Raw genomic sequence first — 13,475 nt, 5'->3', positions numbered from 1 at the left:
TGCACCAGTTCCCAGCGTACCCCATGGTTTTTTGAGAGGCAGCCTCTCTCAGTGGCCCTATGTGTGTGTGTGTGACTTGTCCCTATAAGGTCCTGCACGCCTCTTTGTAGGGACACTTTACAAAGAAAGTCCTCTCATTTAGCTCACCTTTTGCCTTCTGAGTAGTTCTCTTTGCATTAAACTAGTTCACAAATAAATCCAAAAAGTGGGGCAGGGGGTGGAATTTGTTTTTTTTTTTTTTCCGTCAGAATTTGACCATTGATCGTTAATCAACAATGTCTATTAAAATTTTGATATTTATGATAGATGAAAGGTGAACTCTCTTCCCAAGTTGGTTTCCAGCTAAATCTTTGCCTCTTTTAACTCTACTTTGTTGTTTTAAAGATTCAGAATCGCCAAGACATTTTATACCAGCTGATTACTTGGAATCCACAGAAGAATTTATTCGAAGACGTCATGATGATAAGGAGGTAAATCCCATCTTTCAAATCTCTTAGGTTTTGCTTGGAAAAAATGTATGAATAAAATAAAGATTCTAGACAGAAGGTGTCAGAGAGGTGACATGGTCTAGCAATTGGAAGTAAAAATTGAGGCTTTCACAAGTGATTTTTTTAATATGACCTAGGCTCAGTCACTCCTCTTTTAGTCGACTTTTCCAGAAAGTAGAACTGATTTCCCCACAGGCACTAGGTTATAAATGCCAGTTCCAGCCAGCACTGCTGCATGGGAGATACAGAAAGAGGTTGTCCACTGCTACACTTAATGCCTTGTAAGCTAGAAACCAGAGTTTGCTCTTTCATCCCCCTCAGCCCCACCCTTGGTAGTCTCCAAGGAAATCCACCCACATTATTTCTCCAATACTGCCCATCCCTCTGTTGGCACAAAGCTTTGTTCAAATTGAGAAGGATGTAATAGGAGAAAGAGGAAAACGAAAAATATCAATGACCTTGATACCTTTTATAAAATAATTTAAGGAAGTTGCCTATAACTCTGTTGCCTTCAACTCAGAAGAAGGCAGATACCAAACCCCAGCCAAGAACTTCAAAATGTGGATATTTTCTTGTAACTACTGAAATGCCTGTCCTGACATGGGGTGACTGGCAGGGCCTGGGAAAGAGTCCCTTTTCTTGGGGATTTGGGAAGAGGTAGTTCTTTGCATCAGCCAAATGGGAAAAATCACAAGCTTTTGCTGGAATAAATCGTTGTGATGATGTATGCTTTCTGGGCTTCACATCCCCAAGAAAAAGAGTCCTATAGATTAAACAAGTTCCCATGCCCATATTTCTGAAATGAATTAAGAGATGGAAAACTCACCTTGACCTGGTAGCAGTAGGGGAATGTGTGCATGTGTGCACCATTCGGTCCCATTCATATTCAAGTCTGAAGCCCTTTTTCTCTGTGCTTTTGTCTTGTTGAGTAGTTCCAGAGTTTAGGTGGGGTTTCCTGAAGGATTTAGGCTAAGGCTGACTTGGGGACAAGTGGGATGATGATAATTATTGCTTCTAGATGGTGAAACAAAAGACAAAAATGAAACCATCATGGCCAGGCGTGGTGGCTCATGCCTGTAATGCCAGCACTTTGGGAGGCCGAGGTGGGCAGATTATGAGGTCAGGAGTTTGAGACCAGCCTGGCCAACATAGTGGAACCCCATTTCTACTAAAAATACAAAAAATTAGTCGGGTGGGGTGGCAGGTGCCTGTAAGCCTAGCTACTCAGCAGGCTGAGGCAGAAGAATCACATGAACCCAGGAGGTGGAGGTTGCAGTGAGCCAAGGCCACGCCACTGTACTCCAACCCCAGGCAACAGTGCAAGACTCCATCTCAAAAAAAAAAAAAGAAAGAAAGAAAGAAAGAAAGAAACCACCATACCTTTCCCATCTCTGGGTATAATTGAACAGTATTCAGTAAGAAACTTGCACCTGTCCCTGAAAAGAAACAAGAGGAAGCATTTGATGTACAGTTGTTATTTGTAGTAACTTAACTCATGATGAGTGTCCATCAGGCCACAGAGCAGATTCATTTCTATAGCTCTTTGTTAACTATTTCCTGCCACAAGATACAAGATTCTCAAGGCCTGGGCTGCTATGATGAAGGAAGATGTAATTCCATTTTAGTAATTTAAGCCCTAGTCTCTGACCTAGGAGGTTTTATTGGACAATCCTTGCCTATCACATGGGTGGTGTAGTTTATCTAGTGTTTAGCAGTTGATATGTTAGAAGTTACATAAGAAGGTGAGCTGTTGTCTCCTGAATAACATTGGCTCATAGATCCTTAAAAGTTTTATGTCTTTATCCATGATTTTTGACTTACATGGTTAAACTACAGGGTCGAGGGACTTACTAAGGTCAGATTCAATTACTAGATTGGGAGCTTTGCCCCATTCGATGTCTACTTCCATTGATTATGTTGAACTCCAGCCAGAACACAAAGGATTGAGTAAGAACTGTGGCAGTCTCAAGCATCACTCCATTCCCATGGCTACAGAAACAGCTCACACTTCCCAGCTCATGGTGTGTCAGTCAGGCCCTTCCCATTACAAATGCTTTATCACTAACATGGATAATAACAGAATTTCAGAACATGAGAACATGTCAGTCTTGGCAGGGACATTAGTGGTCGTGTAGCCAAGCCCTTGTTTAGTCCAGGCAAGGACCACAACAAGGTGGTAGCTTGCCCAGGGCTGCATAGTAAGTTAACCTATACCCATAGCAGAGCTAGAAACTAGGGCTCCAGATGCCTGGCCAGTACTCTTTCTTTGGCACTGGGCTTTGCGAAGGACTTTCTCATGTCTTTTCTCATTTAATCTTTACAATTTACTTTTGAGTACTGGAACTCCCACAGCCACTTGATGAGTTGTCGCTTTGTTATTTGTAGACCCTGGAGAAAAATTGGGCCCATCATCCTTTGGGGCTGCATGTCATGAGGCATGTAATTGCCTGCTGGAATTATCCAGTGCTAAGAATGATCAGTTCTCATTCATGCTTTCCTACAAGGAAAGTTAATCCCAGGAAAGTAAGATTGCTATGTATCGGAAAACATATTAAAATTCTGTTCCATGGGGTCATTTTAATAGGCATTCAGAATATTTGGTAAAAAGCAACATTGTTTGATTTTTCAAAGAAGCCTTTAAAAATAGAAATAGATTGCTTTTTCCTTACTCTAGGAGAGAATATTTCTTCTAACCCCAGGTACCATTATTCTTAGGGTTTTTTAATCTTTATATTCTCTGTCATTCCCTTTAACTCAGCTTTATTTCAAATCATTCAGTAAGAAAGCAACTGATGCTCTCTGTCAGCCACATAATTAGCCTTTGGTGCATATCCTAAGGCCTTCTAAAAATTGTGCCTAGAGGAAGAGCTGGCTGGCCTAGAAGGAGCATCGTCTTCCAAAATGAGCTACTCCACTCTGTCAGGAGCATATTAAAGTAGTAGATGCAGGAAGCGCAAAAATGACCTGGTGCCATAGACTTCACTAGCAAAAGCCTATAGCAGGTTTAATAGGCCTGAGATGGGCAGGAGGAATTGGCCAGCCTTGGTCCTGCCAGGGGGAATATGCTGTGGGAATATATCCCTGCCTAAACAGGGTAGAGATGGTACTTCCAGCCTCCTGCTGTCAGCCCAGCATGCTTGGGAATGCCCTGGATGTGCCCCTGGGCTCACCTGGCCTTTGCTCCCAGGAGCAGGTGGCTTTGGGCTGAGCTGGGGTTAGGTGGTTTGCTGGAGAGTGTAATCATGTGGAATCATCCTTCCCCTATTCCAACTTTCCCAGTGAAGAGCTGCCTCCTTTCTGCAGTGCATGGAGGGTGGTTACGACTGGAGCGTAGTAGTTGTGGCTTTGAAGCCCCTCTGACAGCTGACCCTTAATGCCTCTGCCCTGTTCACCCAGCACCTTCTTCCCTAATGACTTTTGTTGGTAGTTTTCTGATATGCTGGACCGGACGATTCACTGCCTATTTTATGCAATTTTATGGCAGAAACTTTTAGCGGACCAGAGACGACTTAAGCGCGAGCAAGAAGAGGCTGATATTGCAGCTCGACGCCACACGGGCGTCATTCCGACGCACCATCAGTTTATCACTAATGAGCGCTTTGGGGACCTCCTCAATATAGACGATACCGCAAAAAGGAAATCTGGGTCAGAGGTCTGTTTTGGTCACCTCAATCTGCTGCTTGACCCAAAGCAATATTTGCCTATTTGCCTCCCCTCAGCATTGCCCTCTGTAGGCCAATGTAGTTCCCCAAACAGCATCTGTCATCCTGGCTTCCCTTAGGCTTGCTTTGGCTTCTTGTGGCTGGTAAATAGACATGACCCCATTATGTCCTGTGCTCTGTATGTTCAAGCATGCCTGGCTGGGGGACTGGGGTCTGCTGGCACACACCCCTACTGCATGCCTTAGAGCATCGGCTGCCTTCATGAGTCCAGCCCTCCATATCCTGCATTTTATCATGCTACTGTGTTGCCTGTGCGTTCTGTTTAGAACCCTCATACCTGAGTCCATATGCATTGGTAGCTGTGATGTGGACAACTACACAATTCTTCTTTGAAGAGATGGTTAAATGAAACTTTACAAAAGTTAGCTTAACAATACTTTATGCCATTTACAAAGGTCTCCAAATTTTGTGACATTCATATTGAACTAGAGAACAATACTGCTGCTCACATGTAGGTGGATGAATTGTGTGTTCAGTATGCTGCAGTACTGTGCCTCACTGAAGAATTTTGAAGCCCAAAGACTTTCTCAGTTAGGAAAAACCCACAGAGGGTAAGAGAGTTCTCCAAGGGACATTTCATTCGTTCTTTTAGTTTTGACATTTCCCAGCCTAGATTATGAAAGCTTAATATTATAAAGGAAAAAGAAGAACAAACTTTGAAGTGATTTTTATCCAGGTCTTGGCCTCCTACACAAAGGTCGATGTGTCAGAATTCTCATGCTAGCCAAATGCTGCATTTTGTGTAAGAGTTTATGCTTTGCCATGTAACCCTTAAGTAACCCCACTGAAGATGATCTCTTTTAGGAAAAACGTGTGTATCTGGGATTTAGGGTGGGAGGTAGGGGAATGGGGGAGTAACACCCAAAGTATGTACTGTTTTACAACCTTTCAATACAGCAGATTAATATTTATGTTTCTATCTTTTGAGTAACAGGAGCACCATTGGCTATTTATCTTTTTTTTTTTTTTTTTTTTTTTTTTTTTAAGAAATACAACTGGGCATAGTGGCTCACACCTGTAATCCCAGTGCTTTAGGAAGTCAAGGTGGGAGATTTGCTTGAGACCAGCTTGGGCAACATAGTAAGACCCCTATCTCTAATTAATTAATTAGATAGATTGGTAGATAGCCCTACATGATGGCACACACCTGTAGTCCCAACTACTTGGGAGGCTGAGGCAGGAGGGTCGCTGGAGCCTGGGAGGTCAAAGCTGCAGAGTCATGATCATGCCACTACACTCCAGCCTGAGCAGGGGTAAGACCCTGTCTCAAAAGAAACAGGAGGTGTCTGGGAAGAAGAGATAGTGAAAAGAAGGAACCAAATTAAAAGAAAGCTGGCTAGGTTTAGTGGCTCAAGTCTATAATCCCAGCATACTGAGAGGCCGAGCCAGGAGCATCTTTCATGGCCAGGAGTTTGAAACTAGCCTATGCACCATAGGAAGACCTCATCTTTACAAAAGAAAAAAAAAAATGAAAAACTGAAAAATTAGCCAGGCTTAGTGGCACACACCTATAGTCGTAGCTACTTGGGAGGCTGAGGTGGGAGGATCACTTCACCTCAAAGTTCAAGGCTGAATTATGAACACACCACTCCAGCTGGGTGGCAGAGTGAGACCCTGTCTCAAATTTAAAGAAACTTGAACCTATCTCAAATTTAAAAGAAAAAAGAAAGCTGAGTGGAGAAGGAGACTCTAAAGTGATGGAGAAAAAGAAAATCTACCAAGAAAGAAGCAAAAGTTAGCAACTGTTAATTGCAAGGAAAAGATAGCCCTTGAGCCCTCCACATTCCAGCTCCTCCTCAAAACAGCCCTTCTCAGAAGGCTCTGGGCATGGTTTGTCCTCACCCACAGTGCTACCTGCTTGTAAGTAGAAGAAGATGGGAACAGGTAAAGGCACTAGGGCTCCACACTTACACATGTAAATGATATATGGAAACAAATATACCATGGGTGGAATAACCATGGACAGAGGCAGGCAAACTCTGCCCAGTGAGCCTACTTCCCTTGTAGAGCAACGTTTCTTAAACTCTGACCAAAGTGGTTAGCATCCCCTGGAAGCCTTGGTAAAATACAGACCCTGGGTCCTATCTACAAAGTTTCTGATTCTGCAGTGGGGCCTGAAACTTTGCATTTGTAACAGTTTCCCAGATGATATTGATGATACCAGTTTAGGGAACACATTGTGAGAATTACTACCCTAGAAGTTGACTGATGGACTTGAAAAAGTAGAAACCAGCACATCCCAGGTGCACCCCACTGTGTCAGTGCACTTCAGTCCTGTTGAATAGGACGTGGGTGACCACTAGTTCTGTGTAAGAGCCTATGGGAGGCAGAAAGAACTCAGTCTGTATGCCCTTGGGGAGCTGATAGTGGAAGAGGGAGACTGTTTTCATCACAACATGCTGCTTTCTCATACCCGAATCCATATGCTTTTCGTAGCACTTACTGCAGTTACTAAAGTACAGTCGTCTCTCCCCTGTCATAGGTAACATGATACTGAGAAAGCCAGAGGAGGGAAAAATGGATTCAGTCTTGGGGAGCTATAGGGAGATAAACAGAGAGAGGGTGCTACTTTGTATAACCACCAGTGACTCTCATATATGTCTCAAGAGTTCAATGGAATCGGTGAACTTCAACGAACCTTTAATGAAAAAAAAAGTCTAACCACCACCCCTTATTAACCTAAGTCTATTTACAAATTAATCATAAATTATACACCTATATAATTATATTAATTTAATTGACATGAGCTATTGTTTTGACAGAACTCAGTTACCAAAGTGTGAATATGGTGCTGCTTTAGTATAAGTTTTTTAAAGTTCACACAGCTCTACAGCTGGGTGACAGGAGGTAACCTAATTCCTTGTATTTTTCTGTTGGAATCACTGTGAAATTCTTATCTTTATAATTTTGGTCATTTGGTTTTCTCTTGTGAATTTGTCATTTATCATTAACTCCACATCCATTCTTTTCTTGTTCACCTGTAACTGTGAATTATGCTCTTTGGTTCCAGACACAAACACAGGTATTGAAATTGTATGGCTTTAGCTTGATTATAAGGTGATCATTCACTTGGCCCCAATATGTATGGTATAGATAGGCAGATAGATGAAAACATCATTGTGAAAATGCAGACTTTAAAAATACCTGGCCGGGCTCGGTGGCTCAAGCCTGTAATCCCAGCACTTTGGGAGGCCGAGGCGGGTGGATCACGAGGTCGAGAGATCGAGACCATCTTGGTCAACATAGTGAAACCCCGTCTCTACTAAAAATACAAAAAACTAGCTGGGCGTGGTGGCGCGTGCCTGTAATCCCAGCTACTTAGGAGGCTGAGGCAGGAGAATTGCCTGAACCCAGGAGGCGGAGGTTGCGGTGAGCCGAGATCGCGCCATTGCACTCCAGCCTGGGTAGCAAGAGCGAAACTCCGTCTCAAAAAAAAAAAAAAAAAAAAAAAAAAAAAAAAAAAATACCTGTGGAAGGCTAGGCATGGTGGCTTATGGCTGTAATCCCAACACTTTAGGAGACCAAGACAGGAGGACTGCTTGAACCCAGGAACCTGAGACCAGCCTGGGCAACATAGTGGGACCCTGTCTGTACAAAAATTATCCAGGTGTGGTGGTGTGTGGCTGTAATCCTAGCTACTCAGGGGACTGAGGTGGGAGGATTACCTGAGCCTAGGAAGTCAAGACTGCAGTGAGCCATGATTGTACCACTGCCCTCCAGCCTGGATAACAGGGCAAGACCCTGTCTCAAAAAAAAAAAAAAAAAAATTCAGAAGCTGGCCATGGTGGCTCACACCTGTAATCCCAGGACTGTGGGAGGCTAAGGCGGGTGGATCACTTGAGGCCAGGAGTTAGAGACCAGCCTGGCCAACATGGTGAAACCCTGTCTCTACCAAGAAATAAAAAAATTAGAGAGGGGTGGTGGCGTATACCTGTATTCCCAGCTACTTAGGAGGCTGAGGCAGGAGAAGCACTTGAACCTGGGAGGCGGAGGTTGCAATGAGCCATCATGCCACTGTACCCCAGCCTGGCGACAGAGCGAGACCCTGTCTCAAAAAAAAAAAAGAAATTCCAGAGAGAGGAGAGGTAGGAGGGGGTTCAGCTGAGGTATAACAAATAGATTTGACTGGAACAGGAACAGTGTAGTAGAGATAGAGGCAATTTGGTAGGAGTAGGGAGAAACCACCCAAAGGCCTTCACCTGTGGCAGGAGTTGAGATTTGAACTGAGAGAAAGCTGAGAGCAGCAGCCAACTTCAAAGCAAGGAAGAGATGCGAGGAAGAATGTTAGGAATGTTACTTGTGCTCCTGGGTGATAGATTAGAGTGAAGAGAATGTGAAATCTAAGGAAGCTTTGTGCCACTGGGAACTAGACGTCAGCTTTGAGCAACAGGGTTGTGGAGATATGGAGGGAGGTCCCTCTAGACTTAACAACAGACTTGACCAGGAAGTGGAGAAGGGGCAGAGGCTGACTCAGACCTGGGCATCTGGGAAGACAGGGCTACCCAGCAGGGTTGGAAGTCTTCTCAGGAGTCACTGGAGCTCAGAGACCACTTTATCTGGCTTTTTGGATGATGTCACAAATCTTAAGAAATATATGCATTTGGAGATGTGAGAAGTGAATTGGCATTTCATCTACTTGCATATCATAATCTAAGCAAATAGATGTCCCTGAGGAATTAGACAGTGGATAAGGGACATCCTAGGACTTCTGGCTAACTTTGTTAATTTGTTTGTTTGTATGTTTTTTTAATAGCCATGGCCAGCATGTTTTGAGGAACTAGTCCTTCAGCTTTGGGACCTTTCTAACCATCTCTTCCCCACATCTGGCCCTTTTTAGGGGGATTCTCATGCACGACATACATAATTGACTAAACATTTATGTAGTGTCTAAGGTCAGACAAATGCAATTTTGTCCAGATTTCTACACTAGAACAAACTGGCTAGAGTGAATTTTTCTGCTTTACTTTCTAGAAATTTGTGAAAATGTGTCCTTCTTGTGCATGAATCCTGATTTTAACTTGTCATTGTTTCTTATGTTCAGATGAGACCTGCCAGAGCCAAGTTTGACTTTAAAGCTCAGACACTAAAGTAAGTGCCACCAGTCATATTTGTTTATCTTCTTAGCTGCCTCTTTGAAACACAACAGTTTGTTTACAGAGAACAGTTGGATAAATAAAAATGGTAAAAATTGTTAAAAAACAAAACAGTAGTTTATAGAGTTTGCTATGTGCCAAGCACTATTCTAAGTACACATACTCATTACAGAGTAGGTGCTGTGATTATCCTCCCTGTTCAAATGAAGAGACCAAGGGACTATATAAGGTTAAGAACTTGCTCAAGCTGGTGTGATAGAGTTGGAATTCAAACTTAGGCAGAGGTTGGGCTCTTGTACCCTGTCTCACCCTGCCTCCTCCTATGTAGGAGTTCTGTTTGCTTAAGTGGTGGCTTGATATGACCCATCTTCTCTGTGGAAGGATCTAGACCAGTCTCTAGGAAGATAACTTTACCCGTTTTGCTACAGCATCCCAAGAGATTAAAGTCTTGCATGAACCCACAGGAGACTAGCGTTTCTCTATGTGTGTACCTCAGAGCGCTAGCCCTCTAAGATGTTTCTCAAAAAGAGAGTTCTGTTGTAGAATGAGTTGGGAAACACTGCGTGCTATATCTATACCTCCCGCCCACTTTGAAAAGATACTTTGTTGATGGCATATTAATAGCTCCAGAAGTCTTTCAAGAAAGGAACCTACAACACGATTTGGGAAATGCTACCAAAGACTAGGTTCCATATGGAAACAGCTGGCTTTTTAATCTAATTATGGATTAAAATAGTCCGTGAGTTCTCACTGGCAGCTGAAAGTACGATGATCAGCAGCCATCCCATTATCCTGCAGATGGACAGTCGCAAACCTGGTGATGACAGGGAGAGCTTCCTGTCCTCAGATGCTGGGAAGTGCTGTGTGGAGCTAAACAACCTGGGTTCTAATCTCCTCAACTGCAAAATGAGTGACCAGGCCACAGTGTCCAGAACTTAGGCACAAACCTGGTGCAGTTGGGTTTGTATGTGTTACTATAGTCCTTTAGTTTGTCAGCTAAAGGAGGTGGCTGGGTAACATACTGCAAACATTGTGGCTTTAGAATCAGGAAGTCCTGGGTTCAAATCCTGACTGTGTCACTTACCATCTCTGTGACTGTAGTCAAGTTAGCAAATTCTCCCCCACTCAGTTTTCTTTATCTGCAAGAGAGGGGTAAAAATGCCTCTCTTGCAGGGAAGCTGGGGTAATACCTGTAAAACATTTTGCGTAGTGTAGCAAAATTTAGTATTCAAAATATATTATCCTCTTTCCCACTTTAAAAACAAAACAAAACAAAACAGGATAACAGATATGTAAATTAATTTGCAGTTTAATTAAGTAGGTACCTTTTTTCTTTGAATTGAGAAAAGTCTATGTGAGATTTATTAAATGACATAGTGATGATAATATTATATTTTCTCAGATTTCATGGTCCTAAATTGTTTTTTTTAGAACAACTCTGTCAAATAGAACAGGTGAGAAAGCTGAGATCCACAGAAATTGTCACCTTTTATCAACATTGCTAATGCAGGAGAGTGGGTTCCTTCCTCCTGACTCCGTGTTTTCATCACAACATGCTGCCTTCAAAAAGAAGTCAACAAAATTTAGTGGAAAAAGTTAATCCTAGCTCCATAGTTTTTCAAGCCCTTCAGTCACTTGGTTTTACACTTCCCCATAGTCACTTACTCAAATAAGCATGCTGTCGGGGCCAGGTGTGGTGGCTTATGCCAGTAATCCCAGCACTTTGGGAGGCCGAGACCGGCGGATCACTTGAGGTCAGGAGTTCAAGACCAGCCTGGCCAACATGGTGAAACCCTGTCTCTATCAAAAAATACAAAAATTAGCTGGGCATGATGGCAATTGCCTGTAATTCCAGCTACTCAGGAGGCTGAGGCCTGAGAACTGCTTGAACCCAGGAGGTGGAGGTTGCAATGAGCCAAGATCATGCCACTGCACCCCAGCCTGGGCAACAGAGTGAGACTCTGTCTCAAAAAAAAGCATGCTGTGGAATACTTGATTCAACAAAGTTAAACAGGTTTCTTTCCCCTGGACTTCTCAGAGCCTTTGGTATGCTGATGTACACCATGATGTTCCAAAAAAGATCTAAAGCAAATCATGTTACTCAAACCCTCTCATCAGCAGACCTGGTCACGTGGTTCTTTGGGAGCTAGGGGTATGTTTCATAGTACTGGAAGAATGCAGCCCCAAATTCCCTATGGTAGACTTCCATCAGCCACAACTACAGACCCCTCAGTTCCTCTCTCTCTCACACAAGTGGGTCCTACAGGGGTGAATATGCTGAGGGTCTTGCTCATCTATGTGCCCATGGTTGGGGTTGAAGGGAGGGGAATTCATAATACCCCCCCAAAGAGGGTTGTGGCAAAAATGTGGCCCAAGACATTCTTTCTCACAGAGATAAATGCCCACATCCCCTTTATGGACCACTTGAGGGTTAGAATCCTGTTTACCAGTGTGAGGCCCACAAACTGCCTTCTGCTTTTATTCAGCACAGAACTGACTTTCTGTAGTTTTCCAGATGTGCCCTCTTTTGTTCAGCCAGCACCCCTCATGTACCGTGGGGCTTCCTGGCATCCTGCAAAGTGAGCACATGTCTTCCAAGTTACAGTTGGAGACCTTTTTTTTTTTTTTCATCTTATTGGTTTGACTCAAATGAAAAAGATCTAGGTCATTTTTTTTTAATTCAAGAAAAAGTTATAATTTTCATCCTCAAGTTTTCATTTGGTTTAAAATTTGCTTCTCTCTCTCTCTCTCTCTCTCTCTCTCTCTCTCTCTCTCTCTCTTTCTTTTAAAGAAGAGTCCTGGTTAAAAATTAACATCATCAGGCTGGGCTCAGTGGCTTACACCTATAATCCCAGCACTTTGGGAGGCAGAGGCGGGTAGATCACGAGGTCAGGAGTTCAAGACCAGCCTGACCAATAAGATGAAAACCCATCTCTACTAAAAGTACAATAATTAGCTGTGTATGGTGGTGCACATCTGTAGTCCCAGCTACTCGGGAGGCTGAGGCAGGAGAATCACTTGAACCCGGGAGGCGGAGGTTGCAGTAAGCCAAGATCACACCACTGTACTTCAACCTGGGTGACAGAGTAAAGACTCTATCTCAAAAAAAAAAAAAATTATATATATATGAAATTACTGAGGCAAGCAAAGGAATGGATATGGAAAAGTTGAAAAGGAGCCCAAAGAGCATTTGAAGGAAAATCTACTTTTCTTTCCAAGATCCCTATTCTGTGTTAAAAAGCAAAGGAATTAGGCTGGGTGCCGTGGCTACATGCCTGTAATCTCAGCACTTTAGGAGGCTGAGGCAGGAGGATCATTTGAGACCAGGAGTTGAAGATCAGCTTGGGCAACATGGTGATACCCCGTCTCTACAAAAAAATAAAAATAAAATAACAATTGGCCAGGCACGGTGGCACATGCCTGTAGTCCCAGCTACTTGGGAAGTTGAGGTAGGAGGATCACTTGCACCCAGGAGGTTGAGGTTTCAGTGAGCTGTGATCATGCCACTTGCATTCCAGCCTGAGCAGCAGAGTGAGACCCTGACTCAAAAAAAAAAAAAAAAAAGGCAATAGAATTAACATTTATTGAGTGTTACCTACCTATACAACAGGCACCGTCCTAGGTGTTTATTTTTTAATTGACAAAGCATTCTCCAGCAACTCTGAGTTAGCTCCCAAGTTCAGTTAAAGAAACAGTGTCTCAGAGTAAGTATTGTGTCCAAGGTCCCAGAGCTAGTAAATTACAGAATTGGCTTTTGGACCAGATCTGCCTAACTTCAGAACCTTTCTACTGCATGATGATACAAAGATGGATGTGTGGGCAAGTGGGAAATAGATGGAATGATAGAAGGGTATCAGTATATCACAAATAATTTGAGGGCAATTTAAAGCAACGAAGGCATGCCTTGCACAGACAAGGATCATGAAGGTATCCTGAAGGAGACATGTTTCTTCATTTAACAAACATCAGTTAAGGCAGTTGGGTGCATTGCTTTGTGTTGCGCAAATATTCTGAGCATAACAGAGCATTCACAAAAAATGCATTTAGAAAACCACAACAAATTAATAAGGCCTTTGAGCACTTTCAAGGGCTAGTCAATTTGAATGTTAACATCCATCCTGCAAAAGACTGGAAAAATGCCAAATGTGATGTAATTTCCTGAATAGCAGGAT

General features: G+C 43.1%; 1 protein-coding gene across 50 annotated transcripts in view; it reads left to right on the top strand.

The window, feature by feature from the left end:
* SORBS1 (sorbin and SH3 domain containing 1) overlaps nt 1–13,475 on the top strand; it is a 254,213-nt gene that overhangs the window by 209,477 nt on the left and 31,261 nt on the right. For 46 of the 50 annotated variants that reach the window (XM_074382623.1, XM_074382621.1, XM_074382622.1 and 43 more), the window contains 3 exons: nt 385–470; nt 3,973–4,140; nt 9,252–9,298. In XM_074382623.1, the coding sequence (XP_074238724.1) occupies nt 385–470; nt 3,973–4,140; nt 9,252–9,298 (301 nt within the window). The remainder of the gene's footprint in view (nt 1–384; nt 471–3,972; nt 4,141–9,251; nt 9,299–13,475) is intronic. The other 4 variants (XM_074382647.1, XM_074382668.1, XM_074382659.1 and 1 more) reach the window with 1 other exon arrangement.

The sequence above is a fragment of the Saimiri boliviensis genome, chromosome 12 (assembly GCF_048565385.1).
Source record: "Saimiri boliviensis isolate mSaiBol1 chromosome 12, mSaiBol1.pri, whole genome shotgun sequence".
Taxonomy (NCBI): domain Eukaryota; kingdom Metazoa; phylum Chordata; class Mammalia; order Primates; family Cebidae; genus Saimiri; species Saimiri boliviensis.
Note: the sequence above shows the minus strand (reverse complement) of the source record. Positions and strands in the feature narration are given on the sequence as shown.